This window comes from Pseudophryne corroboree, chromosome 4, assembly GCF_028390025.1.
Source record: "Pseudophryne corroboree isolate aPseCor3 chromosome 4, aPseCor3.hap2, whole genome shotgun sequence".
In the NCBI taxonomy this organism is placed as follows: domain Eukaryota; kingdom Metazoa; phylum Chordata; class Amphibia; order Anura; family Myobatrachidae; genus Pseudophryne; species Pseudophryne corroboree.
In genome coordinates, this window is record NC_086447.1 from 336,803,277 (window position 1) to 336,816,840 (window position 13,564).

Sequence of the window (13,564 nt, forward strand, 5' to 3'; positions counted from 1 at the left end):
GTTATCCAGCCAATTACTTATCCATGTACAAATAATGTAACCTAGACGAAGTTCCTGTAATTTGTTGATCAGTCTCCTATGAGGCACTGTATCGAAGGCAGAAGCACTGAGGATAGATTGGAGAGGATAGAGGCAGTTGTCAGGGAGGCCAAATAGTAGAAGATTACAGTAGTCCAATCTGGAAATGACCAGTGACTGGATGAGGGTCTTAGTAGCATCCAGGGTGACAGAGCATGTGATCCTAGAAACATTTTTGAGCTGGAAATGGCAAGACTGTGAAAGATACTGAATGTGTGGTTTGAAGAAGATTGAGGAATCAAGGATAACTTTGAGAGAGTGCATTTAGGTAATATAATATATAATGAAATTGTGGGAAGAGAGGTTGTGTATTAGAGTGGTAATATGATCAGCTTAGGCTTAGACATGTTTAGTTTAAGACATTTCTGGGACGTCAAGGAAAATATAGAAAAGAGACAGTTGGAGATATGAGTGAGGAGAGCGCGGGAAAGGTCAGGGGAGGAATGATAGATCTGAGTATCATCAGCGTAGGTATGATACTGAAAATCAAAAGAGCTTATGAATTCACCAAAAGAGGACAAATAGAGGGAGAGTAGAAGAGGTACCAGAACAGAACCTTGGTGGACATCAACTGTTTGTGGAAGTGGGGGAGAGGTGGAGTCATGAGAGGAGACAGAGAAGGAATGGTAGAAGTAAGAGGACAGCCAGGGGAGGGCAGTATCACATAGGTCAAGTGAATAAAGGATTTAAAAGAGGAAAGGGTGGTCCATAGTGTCAAAAGCATCAGGTAGGTCAAGTAGAATGAGCAGAGTAGTGGCCATTGGATTTGTCAGCAAGGAGGTCATTGCGGACTTTCATGAGGGCAGTTGCAGTGGAGTGGAGAAGGTGGAAGCCACACTGAAATGGGTCAAGCAGGGAGTGTGAGGAACGAAAGGCAGTATGGTGGTTGTAAACAATGTGTTCAAGGAGTTTGTAGGCAAAGGGGAGAACTAGAGAGATGGGTCAGTAGTTGGAGAGAGTTGGAATCAAGGGTAGTTTTTTAAGAATAGGTTGCATGCTTGAATGCAGAGAGAACAATGGCTGATGAGATTGAGGAGGTGGTCAAGTTGAGAATAGGCAGAAGGAGATAGTTAAAGTAGGAGGTGGAGGGGATTGGATCAAACGGGGGGGGGGGGGGAGGGGTGAAGACCAGATTATGGTCATGACTTCATCACCATATGGAGGAAAAAGAAGTCAGAGTTAGTGAGTAGATGGGTAGGAGTAATCTGGGAAAGGAGTGGGTGGGGTACTGATGGTCTGAGAGGATGTGATGTCCATATATATATGGAGTCATTTTTAGCTGTGAAGTAGGTGGCAAAGTCAAGGGCAGAGAGTTTGGAGAGAAGGCGAGGAGGGATTGAGCAAGGGAGCTAGTTTAAAATGGCAAACAGACATTAGAGTATGAGGACTGGGAGAAGATGAGCTTTTTTAAATATGACTGTTTAGAGAGAGAAAAGTCAGCACTGTAGGATGTGTATAAATTTGAAATAGAGTCAGCCTTAGAGCATGATATTCTCTGCTTTAGCTTGAAGATATGTGAACACTTTTGCAGGTATCTGGGGTTTTTTTGAATGCCAGAGTTGAGGTATGGATCTGGAAGAGTGAATAGTGGTCTCCGGAGCAATAAAGTGAAGAGCAGAAATAAGTTAGGCATGGTATAGGTAAGTGGCTTGCTCAGGACAGGAGAGAGAGAGTGAGAGAGAGAGAGAATAGGAGAGGGGAGAGAAGTGAGTTGAGCAGGTATGATAAGGATATGATGTTGATAGCATGAATATTACACTTAGTATTGGTAGCCTTAGGTCGCTGAAGTCGAGAAGGAAACAGGGACAAGTTAAAAGAGAGAAGATGATGGTCACAGGTCAGAATGGGGGATAGGTGTAGTAGGAAATATCACAACGGCGGTTGAAGACAAGATCATTTGAGTGATCTGGTCTTCAACTTGATTGAGGAGTTTCGAGGCAGGGGATTTTGTGGGATATCGATTGGAATTTTGAAGTCACCTAACATAATGGAGGGAAGAGAAGAAGTGAGGGAGCTAGGAAGCAAAGTTGCCATTGAAATTGGAGGGAGGTCCGGGGGGTAGTAAATAACAGCTTTTCAAAGGTAAACAGGTCTATTTCCCTGAAAATTAGACATGAGGGGGATTGCATATCAAAGATCGAGTCCACCCTAACGTACCCAATCTGGGGAAATCCAGACCTGATACTTGGATCTCTCCACCAGATGTCAGATCGAAGTAAAATGTCATCAGCCGAGTTTTGTATTCTATATAAGACCCTGCAGCTGTGAGTCTTGTGCCAGTTCCACTCACCCACACTGCTGTGCACTCTGCTTGGCTGTGTTGCTCCTGTGTCTGCCAACTCTAGTGTCCATCCAATATAGAGGCTGCTCTTATGCTGCTATGATTTGCTCCATCCATACACTCCAGTGGCTTCTCCTGCGTTCAGTGTTGAGCTGTGTCCATTTACTCCTGTGCTCTCAGTGTAACCATCTGCTCCAGTGCTACTGACGCACCTGCCGAGTGTCTATCCACGACAATTGTAGGGAATACCGCACTGACCAATGATACTTTGCTAACCAGCATAAACAAATCAAAATTTAAACAATTACATGAGTAAATTCCTCTCAATGTTTATATTGGTGGTGCACCCTGAGTCAGTATTGTACTGAACAGTTACACGTGGAGAAAAAGAAGACTCTTGTGTGGATGCACTCTTAGAATTAGTCAAAGGAAAATAAAGTATTGAAAATTTAAACCATAACGATTTATTAATCCATCATTAAAAATTGTTACAGTTGATGTGTCCTAGGCAAATAAACAAACAAAATGGTTAAAAACGTCACATAGTTGGTCACTCGCTTGATAGTTATGCATATAGTAGCCCTAAATAGGGGGACCAGATATGTGATGTTAGTGGTAAGTGGTGGTCATCAAAACCCCAAATCAGTCAATATTGTGTGAACTCACGGGTGTGCTTACTGGTCAATATCCAAAATTAGTCTTAAATATAACTGAACATGAAAAATTTAACAATTCCACATATGAAAAAATCAGCGTTTGAACTGAATGAACCATTGATGTCATATTCACAGAACAATTTAGACAATCATACGTCTTGTTGCAAGAAAAAATAGAAATAGATAGTGACTCTGCTGTCAGCGTTAGGCACAGAGAATGTGCCTCAACTAAACTCGGTCTTCCTCGGGGGTCACCCATCGAAGTACTGACCAAGCACAACACTTCTTAGCTTCCAAGTTCGGACGAAACCGGGCATTTACAGTGTGGCATGATAATAGGGTTACAAATACCCTTATTACTCTGGGATCGCTGATGAGAGTTCACAGAACAAGAAAAGTTTGTTAAAAATAGGAGTAAGAGAAAAGATCAGAAAATATAGAAAATTAGTCGGATCTGCTGCCAGCGTTAGGCAAGGGTATAAAAGGTGAACCACCCATATACCTATGGATCGCTGGTGAGAATCCAGAAAGGTAGTAAGAAAACTAAATATGGGTATTTATGCACAAGATGAATAAACCCATGCAGACAGGTAGAATTAAAGTACCAAACAATAGGTGTATACCGCACTGTAACTATACAAAAATGCAATATGCAATCAGTTCAAATTTTGGTTAGTTAAATGACATAATAAGCGTGGATATGGCTATTGGTATAGGTCTAAATAAATTGTCTACCAATGTAAGCAAGAGATTCTGTGAATACTAGTGTTAACCCATCCCATATACTATATAGGACTGAGTAATGCACCAAAACAGTTATTAATAAATCAATGGTGGATATGAACAGTGGCAGTTAAATGACAATCCCGTTGTCAACGTTCAGGATCCTGACATACGTGCTGCCCGCTGGTATGCTGCTGGAGGCAGTAACTTAACCAAGTGCACGTTTTGCAGTGTTAACAAAATAAAAAGGGGGGGAGGCAGGTAGCCTATTAATAAGGTCAAATTGAGAGTATCTAAGTTAAAGCTTCATTAAAAGTACACAGGGACAAACAACTATACTGTATACCGCTGCTCTGTTTGTGCCACTGCTCTGTCACTCAGTAAACAACCAGCTCGCTGCAGCCTTTTGCCTAAACTGGATGAAAACAATACTGTGAGCTGTTAGGTGATCAAAATTGACTGGAAATGAATGTTATTGAGGTTAATAATACTGTAGGACCAAAAACAGGCCCAAATTATGTGATTTTAGCAGTTTTTATAAATGTTTGGAAAAAAACCCATACAAATCCAAAGCCAAAACCAAAACATGTGAGGGTGGTTTTCGCAAAACCAAAACCAAATTTAACAAAGTTATTAAAGATCCAAAACTAAAAGATTCACTGGCAGTCAATCAGCAGTGGAAAGTGTGGGTAAATGTCTCTGATTGCAACTTTCACCATTTTCCTTATTTTGTTTAATATACTGTGAGTTTGGAATAAATTATTTGTTTACACATATATGGTGTAGTTGCCGTGAAAATACCAGAGGATGACTTGCAACAATCATGTCTCCATTCTCCATGCCTTAATTAAACCTTAGGAGTTTGACCACTGTTACGTACCTTCAGGGGCACCAAGAGGTAAGGAAAGGGATACTAATTACCTTGGCCCAGGCTTGTTGTTGAAGTTGCCCAGGTCTGCTGCCCTCTCATTTTTACCTGTAAGCGGCAGCAGCCTTTCTCCTCAGACAAGCACAGGCTGCTGTATGCTGGGATGCTGTGGGTCATCCAGGGAGGCTGCTGCCACTGAGAAGCATCGGTTTCCTCTGCTTGCATGATGTATAGGTGGGAGTGATTGCAATGACTGCCCCCCACCCCCAGATCTGCCTCTGGCTGAGGGGTGTGGCACCTGCCATGAACTCTAGTGCAACTTTTGTGCCCCTTTCCCTGGTAACTGCATCCCTGGCTGGACACTATTAAACTTGTGGCAGGGAAAGGGTTAACTGTGCCCTGAGTGCTGCGTCTGGCATATGGACACTGACGAGTCAGCAAGAGGCTTATGGATCTCAGGGAGAGACAAGGCGTGTGGTGTGGCAGTTACAGCCATGTGCCGGGATAGTTGCCAGTTGGGCATTGGCTATCTTATGAGGACACCGAGCAGCAAATTGGAGCAGGGGGGCTGTGTAGTAACTTACCCAATTTAGTGGTGTTCCTGGTGACCAGAGCGAAGGAAGTGTGGCAACGGCAGTCAGAGGACAGATGCACTACCGCTTACAGACGCTTATTACAAGCAGTGAGAGCCCCAGTTATTATTCCTCATTCCTCAAGATCGAACTATAGACTCCACAGAGTATTTACTAAACAATGTTACACAGGCTTACCAGGCCCAGCACAGCTAGTTGACTACAGCTGCAATAGCAGTCCTCTTTCAGCACCATAAAGCACAGCAGCGTAGAAAGAGTATATAGCGTAAGCAGAGACCTGCAGCCAGAGCCGGTCCTAGGTATAGGCAAACTATGCAAATGCCTAGGGCGTTGGAATGCCTAGGGGCACAAGCAGATTCTGCTGATTAAAATGATATGCAGCATGCCTATATTCTATGTGTGACTGTGACTGTATCTGCATACGAAATACAATGTTACAGTATATTCCTGGAAATCACTGTAATGTAGCATTTTGTATGCAGATACAGCGACAGTCGCACACAGAATATAGGCATGTTAATGATCATTTTAGTCAGCAGAACCTGCTTGTGCATCCTAGTCACATAGCAGTGAAAATAAGATTCATTTTCTGCAAAAAAAGGCGCCCATCGTTAGCAGAGATGGACGGGAGCTGCATGGCATATTGAGGCAAGATGTATGAGGACAAATCTGTATTCAAGCAGAGGCAGATGTCACAGTGTTGGCGGCCGTGTGAGTGCTGTGTTTGGGTAAGTTCGTTTTGCAATAGCGTTCGGCATATTTGTAAGGGGCATTATCTGTGTCACATGTATAAATTCATTAATAATGTGCGGCATATGTGTATGGGGCATTATGTTTGTCATTATGTGTATAATGGCATTATTAAAGGTTGACATAATGCGTAAGGTGCATTATGTGTAAAAGGACATTAATAATGTGTGTCATATGTGTAAGGAACATTACTGTGTGGTATTATGTGTAGAAAGGCATTACTGATGTGTGGCATTATGTGTATAAGGTGCTCTACTGTGTGGCATAATCATGTATAGAAAATGCACTACTGTGTGGTCTAATATGAATAAAGAGCAATATGGTGTAATGTAATGTGAATAAGGATCAATTCAGTATGATGTAATGTGAATAAGGAGCACTACTGTGATGAGTAATGTATATAAGGTAAAGTGATACATTACAAAGCTTTTACAGCAAGTAAAGACTTCACCGACAAGTTACAGTGCATTAAAACTTTAATTGACTGAGCTGAGTTAACAAAAACCAGCAAGGTGTAGCTTTCATGACACTTACCTGGGTGTTACAGTGGCACACAATGCCCCCCTCTGTAAAGCACTGTGGCACTTCAAAGTGCCACACATACTACTCTTTTTCCCCCATTTTGTGTATGGAGAGTGGACATGCCTCCATGATAAGGCCGCTCCCTATACCCCATCCCGTCCCCGCTCTCAATGGCTCTACATACCTCTTCATGCTGTTATGGCCAGTTCCAATGCACTTTTGCTAAAAGTAAAAATCTCTTCATACAAATGAATATGGTTACTACCTGTACACACTACCATATATCATGTCTTATTATAGGTGATAACCTTCAAACAGCTGTGACAGTTGGGAAAAATTCAGGGATGATTCCTGATAACGGTAACATCATTATGTTGGAGGCCTGTGAACCTGATAAAGATTTACCGGCATCACTTACTTGGAAATCCATGACAGAAAACCAAACCGACGAAAACCTTTCAAAACCAAAAGTATGTTTTGTACTTTTCTTAAAATAACTTATTAAGGCAGCACAGTTATTATAATTTAATGGCAGACTTAATTTTAGTTATGCTTAACTACTTTTACGTTATTTGATTTTTATTACCAGAATCCAATTTTCTGCTATTTGTATTACTCTGGGCATATGTTCAGGATCCCGGCTGTTGGGATCCCGGTAGCTGTAATACCAACACCAGAATCCCGACAGCCGTTAGAATACTAACGATGGAATCCCGAAAGGATCAGAATCATGACAATGGAATCCCAACATTAGGATCCCAAAGGTAAGTATTAATAGCTGCCTTAGGTTTAGGCACACTCCAGGGTTAGGTTTAGGTCAGGGCCGGTTCTAGACCTTGTGGCGCCCAGGGCAAAAGTTTCCTGTGGCACCCGTCCCCCCCCCTCCAGGTAAAATACAGTTGATGCACGCCCCAAAACAGGGGTGTGGATTCTTCATAGGGAAGGGGTGTGGCTTCTTCAAAAGGAAGGGGCGTGCCCACAGCTATCCCCCTGTACTTGTGCCCCGCTGTAGCTGTGCCCCCAGTAGTTGTGCCCCCAGCTGCTGTGCCCCTAGTTAATTTCCCCCCAGTAGCTGTTCCCACTGTAGCAGTGCCCCCTGTAGTTGTGTCCCCAGTAGCAGTGCCCTTTATAGTAGTGCCCCCAGTTGATTTGCACCATGTAGCAGTGATCCCAGTATGTGCCCCTGTAGTTGTGCCACCTGTACTTGTGCCCCCTGTAGATTTGCCCCCCTAGTAGTTGTGCCCCCTGTACTTGTACCCCCTGTAGATTTTCCCTCCATAGCTGTGCCCCCAGTAATTGTTCCCCTGTACTTGTGCCCCCTGTAGATTTGCCCCTAGTAGCTGTTCCCAGTAGTAGTGCCCCCAGTTAATTTGCCCCCAGTAGCAGAGTAGCAGTTCCCCCTGTAGCAGTGCCCCCTGTTGCTGTGCCCCTTGTAGCAGTACCCCCTGTATCAGTGCCCCCAGTATCTGTGCCCCTTGTAGCTGTGCCCCCAGTTGTTATTCCCTCTGTAGCATTGCCCCCTGTAAATGTGCCCCCTGTAGATCTGTCCCCAGTAGCTGTGCCCCTTGTAGCTGTGCCCCCTGTAGTAATTCCCCCAGTATGTGCCCCCTTTAGTAGCGCCGCTTTGAAACCTTAAAAAAAACAAAACATTACTTACCAGCCTTACTCCTGTTTCCGGACCGTTGCTGCCACTGCTGTTGCTGTCTCCGGGCGCCGACTCCTCTGTATGTGAGAGATGTCATGACGTCTCTCCCATAGCAGCGCCTCACAGACACTAGGGGTCAATTTTGACCTCTAGTGTCTGTCAGCGACGCTGGCTGCAGCGGGCGCACATGGCGCTCGCTGCAGTTGGGGAGCGGGGAGGGAGGGAGTGAGGGTAGATTAGTAACGGCTCTTGCCATGGTGGTGGCGGCACCCTCAGGGTAGCGGTGCCCCGGGCAAAAAGCCTGCTTGACCGTGGCAAGAGCCGCTACTGGTTTAGGTGTACTCCAGGGGGAGTCAGTGTTAGGCTGCGAGGTGGGAAAGGTTACGGTTAGGCTGCAGAGAGGAGGGGGTGGGTTAGGGTTAGGCACCACCAGGTTGGGCACTAAGGTAGGAGGGTTAGGCTTAGGCTGTGGGAAAGGGGGATTAGGTTTAGGTACCACCGGGGCGAGGTTAGGGTTAGGCACCAATAGGGGAGTTTAGGGTTAGGCTGTAGACAGGGAGAGTTAGGGTTAGGGAGTAGGGGTGGAATGTTACGGTACCTAATGCACCCCTGTCTGCATTGCCGCGATCAGGATGCCAGCATCAGGATACAGACTACCGGCATCCCGTCTCCAAGCTTTTAAAACTGAAACTTTGCTCTGGATTTGATGATCAGTAAAGAGGGGAATCCCCTGGAAGAATTAATCCTGGACACAGTGGCGCCGAGAGTAGGGGAAGTACTGAGTTGGCCATGCCCCCTTCCAGTACCAGGGCCCAGCAGAGCTGTTGGCACCTCTGCCTGGACAAATCATTTTTAGGAAAAGGTTTTGTCCGGTAGGATGATTATGGGGTTTTTATAAGGCATGAGGGAGAATTAGCAAACCTCTGAGATAAAGTGAAGTTGCCTATAGCAACCAATTGGATTCTACAGTAGCTGTCATCTCTTAAACTGTGCTAGATAAATCAAAGGTAAAAGCTGCTTGGTTGCTATGGGCAACTTCTACACTTTATAGCTCTTAGATGGTTTTCTGCATATCCCTTAAAAAGCCTTGGCCAAGGGCATTGTAGAGCACTGTGGTTTCCATCCCAGAATTTATGCATATACATGCTTTATATTTAATAGCATTATTGGTAATAATTGTTTTGATGTGAATAACTAGTGACTTAATTGCTTTGATAATAGGACTGCATATTGTTTTCAGGATTCCCATATTGCTGTTAGTGATGAGTGGATAAATAAAAAAAACTCCTCTATTTTGGGGAACTTTCACTTTGTACTGACTGGAAAGTCCTACGCGATTATAACTGAACACTTTTACAATGTACTACCAAAGGTAAGTATAGAACTTTAACTTTCATTAACTGTATACTCTGCATATTGCTACTGTACATGGGTAAATCAAACTTTATCGGGACCCCAATATTTTATTAAAAGGTATGCTATCTTTTACACAGGTGGCTTTACATATGCCACCATGGGCATCTTAAGGGGCAAATATATTAAAGTCATAAGCACCTTTATATATAACTCCTCAGGCAACATAGTGCATGACATCTGCAACCTCTTTGCCTGCCCCGTCATACGTTTGGACCTTTCTGGATCTCACCACACCTTCAGATGATGTTATATGCTGCTCCCACTGAAGTCATACACATTCCTTACCATTGGCTACTGTATTGTGAGGATTATCACGCCTTAATTAGGTTGTCAGGAGAACACTTGGATAATATACAGGTATTATGGAAGGAAACCCTGGACTAAATGGTGAGCTCTGTAAGAATATGTACTAGCAGCATCATAGAAACTAGGTAACGTCCTGTAACAAGAATATTTAATGCATTCATCTCTTAATATTTATATAAGAGCAAGTGAAATTAAAAAATATAGCGTTAAACTCCATTAAAATGAGGCAAATACCCAAACCATATATACTTACAAATAATATTTATCTATCTATCTATCTATCTATCTATATTTATGTATGTAAGTGGGTAAAATAAGTATATCAACATTTAAATAAAATACAGTATATTTATAATGAGGCTATTGTAATTACATTTTCACCAAATGTCAGCAACAGCCCATGTAATCCATACATGCAAAGGAAACAAACAAACCATAGAAGTCCATAAATGAAGTTATGTGTGATAATATGAAATAACACAGGGAAATAGTATTGAACATGCTTATTGTAATTTATTTAATACTTTGTACAATAATCTTTGTTGATGATGACAGCTTCAAGGTGCCTCCTGCATAGAGAAACTAGTTGCATGCATTGGTCAGGTGTGATTTTGGCCCATTCTTCCACACAGTCTTCAAATCTTAAAGGTTCCTTGGGCATCTTCTATGAACTCTGATCTTTAGTTCTTTCCAGAGATTTTTAATTGGATTCAAGTGAGGTGATTGGCTGGGCCATTCAAGCAGCTTTATTTTTTTTTCTCTGATACCTTGGCTGTGTTTTGGGATCATTGTCTTGCTGAACTGTATACCCTTGTTTCATCTTCAGCATCCTGGTAGATGGCAGCAGATTTTTATGGCATCCAATGAGTTCAGTTTTGGTCTCATCTGACTAGACTATGGGGGTCCTTCCGACCCGATCGCACGCTGCACTTCTTTGCAGTCATGCGATCCGGTTGGAACTGCGCATGCGCGGCGGTGGCATTGCGCAGGTGCATCATTGCCCAGCAACACCCACACTGGCGTGCGCAGCACATTTTATTAGGGGGTGCACCGTCGGAGGGGGGGGGTGTAGCACCGCCTTTTGGGCGTGTCTAGCACCATATATTGATGGTCAACGCATATAAAATATCCACCTTTTGTACCAATCCTAATAAAGCAGATACATTGGCAGATGTTGTGGTGTGCACCAAACAAACACCCCTGATGGCACTCACTGCAATTACACTGCTCCTCCTCAGCCTGATCTGGCTCCCCCTCTCTTTCCCCTGTAAGCTGCAGCAGCTTACTTACAAGTCAGTCACACACTGACAGTCACAGACTAGTACTGCTGCTGCTGGAAAAATGAGTGACGGGTCAATGCTGCTGCCAGCCGTCTGCCAGTATTGAATTTGTCTTCCTAAGAGGAACGCTGGCTGCATGCTGCTCCTCATCAGTGGCTGGTGTTGGCATAACATACAAGGAGAGAGTTGTATGTGTGACGGGTGGGCATGCGAGCAGCATGACGTAATCACGTCACATCACGCTGTTTTTGTACATAGAGGTGGAGCTGGGAATTTGAAAGCCGGTGTCAGTGGCACCCTTGATTAACCCAGGCGTCCGGTCAGTAATGCAGTTCTGACAGGGTGCAGCGCAGAGGGGACAGTAATCAGCCTGTTCGGCGATCACTGCATCAGGCATGTGAGATCGGGGTGTCAGACATTAGGGGGTGCCTGTGCGCACCAGGCACCCCCCCTGCGCACACCTATGAACACCCATCAATGGGCAGCGACGCCGCGACCAAAGAAAGCAGTCACAGCAGCTACCGCAAGAAGATTGACAGGAGGAAGGCGTTCCGGCGCGTCAACTGACTGTTTTCCGGGAGTGGTTTGGCGAACGCAGGCGTGTCCAGGCGTTTGGAGGGCGGATGTCTGACGTCAATTCCGGGATCTGCATCGCTGGATCGATCGCACAGGATAAGTAACTCATACTCTGTCTTCTTTTACAGCAAACTTTTTTGCATAGCAGGGCTGCTCAAGCGTTCGCAGCCTTGCTATGCAAAAATCCACTCCCCTATAGGCGGCGTCTAGTTGATCGCATGGGCAGCAAAAAGTTGCTACGTGCGATCAACTCAGAATGACCCCCTGTATTTTCCCAATATTTCACAGGCTTGTCCAAATGTTGTGGAGCAAACTTAAAACAAGTTTCTACATGCTTTTTCTTCAGCAATGGAGTCTTGCATGGTGATTCAGGCCATGGCGATTGAGTGCATTACTTACTGGTTTTTTTTTTTTTTTTTTTTTTAAACAATTGTCCCTGCTAATACCAGGTCTTTCTGAAGATCTTCACAAGTGGTCATTGGCTCTTGGACAACTCTTATGATAATTCTTTTCACTCCACTGTCAGAAATCTTGTGAGAAGCACCTGGTCGTGGTCAGTTTATGGTGAAATAATGTTATTTCCACTCAGGGGCACTTTAAGAGAGGAGGATGCCCATGTGCTGCCTCCTCCATACAGGCCCCCTCCTCTCTGCAGGAGCGCTGTAGAGTCTGAGCACTAGAGGGCTTAGACTCTACTGCGCCTGCGCACGGTGGCCATTTTCCCAGTGATTTCTCTACTGCAGATGCACAGAACTCCAAGTGATTTCTCAACTGCGCAGTGTGCTGTGTAGGCCGGCCCCCTCTTTACTCAGGGGCCCATGTGCACCGCACACACTGCACCCATTATAGAAACGCCATTGTTTCCACTTCTGGATTATGGACCCAACAGTGCTCACTGGCACATTCAGAAGTTTAGAAATCCTTCTGCACCAATGTCATTAGCATGTTTTGCAACAATGATTATTATTATTATCATTATTATTATTTTTACCACCAGTTATTTATATAGCGCACACATATTCCGCAGCACTTTACAGAGAGTATTTGGCTATTCACATCAGTCCCTGTCCCAGAGGAGCTTACAATCTATACTCCCTACCACATATACACGCACACACATTCACACTTAGGTTAATTTGTAGGGAGCTACCAGTATATTTTTGGATTGTGGGACGAAACCGGAGTACCTGGACGAAACCCACGCAAGCACAGGGAGAATATACAAACTCCACACAGTTAGGGCCATGGTGGGAATCGAACCCATGACCTCAGCGCTGTGAGTCAGTAATACTAACCATTACACCGTCTGTGCTGCCCAATAAGCTCGCAAAGGTCTTGAGAGAGTTCTTTGCTGTTACTCATCATGAGAGGTTTCTTGTGTGACACCTTGGTAATGAGACACCTTTTAATAGGCCATGAGTTGGGACTGAACCAGCTTATATTAATTTGCACTGACAAGGGGCAGGATTGCTTTCTAATTACTGACAGATTTCAGCTGGTGTTTTGGCTTTCCATGCCTTTTTGCACCTCCATGTCTTCATGTGTTCAATTATTTTTCCCTGGGTCATTTCTCATTATTATACATACTGTAACGTAATTTATGGACATCTATGGTTTAATTTTCTTTGAGTGGATTGCATGGGTTGTTACTGACATTTGGCGAAAATGTCACTACAATAGCCCCATTACAAATATATTTACTGAGAAAAGTGTTGATGTGTTTAATACTTATTTCTCTAACGTCCTAGTGGATGCTGGGGACTCCGAAAGGACCATGGGGAATAGCGGCTCCGCAGGAGACTGGGCACAAAAGTAAAAAGCTTTAGGACTACCTGGTGTGCACTGGCTCCTCCCCCTATGACCCTCCTCC

The 13,564-nt window shown here is 44.2% G+C and overlaps 1 protein-coding gene across 1 annotated transcript in view; it reads left to right on the forward strand.

Moving 5' to 3' along the window:
* Window positions 1–13,564, forward strand: part of LOC134909502 (probable cation-transporting ATPase 13A4) — a 254,988-nt gene that overhangs the window by 155,078 nt on the left and 86,346 nt on the right. The window contains exons 19-20 of the mRNA XM_063916437.1: window positions 6,772–6,941; window positions 9,357–9,488. Coding sequence (XP_063772507.1) covers window positions 6,772–6,941; window positions 9,357–9,488 — 302 coding nt within the window. The remainder of the gene's footprint in view (window positions 1–6,771; window positions 6,942–9,356; window positions 9,489–13,564) is intronic.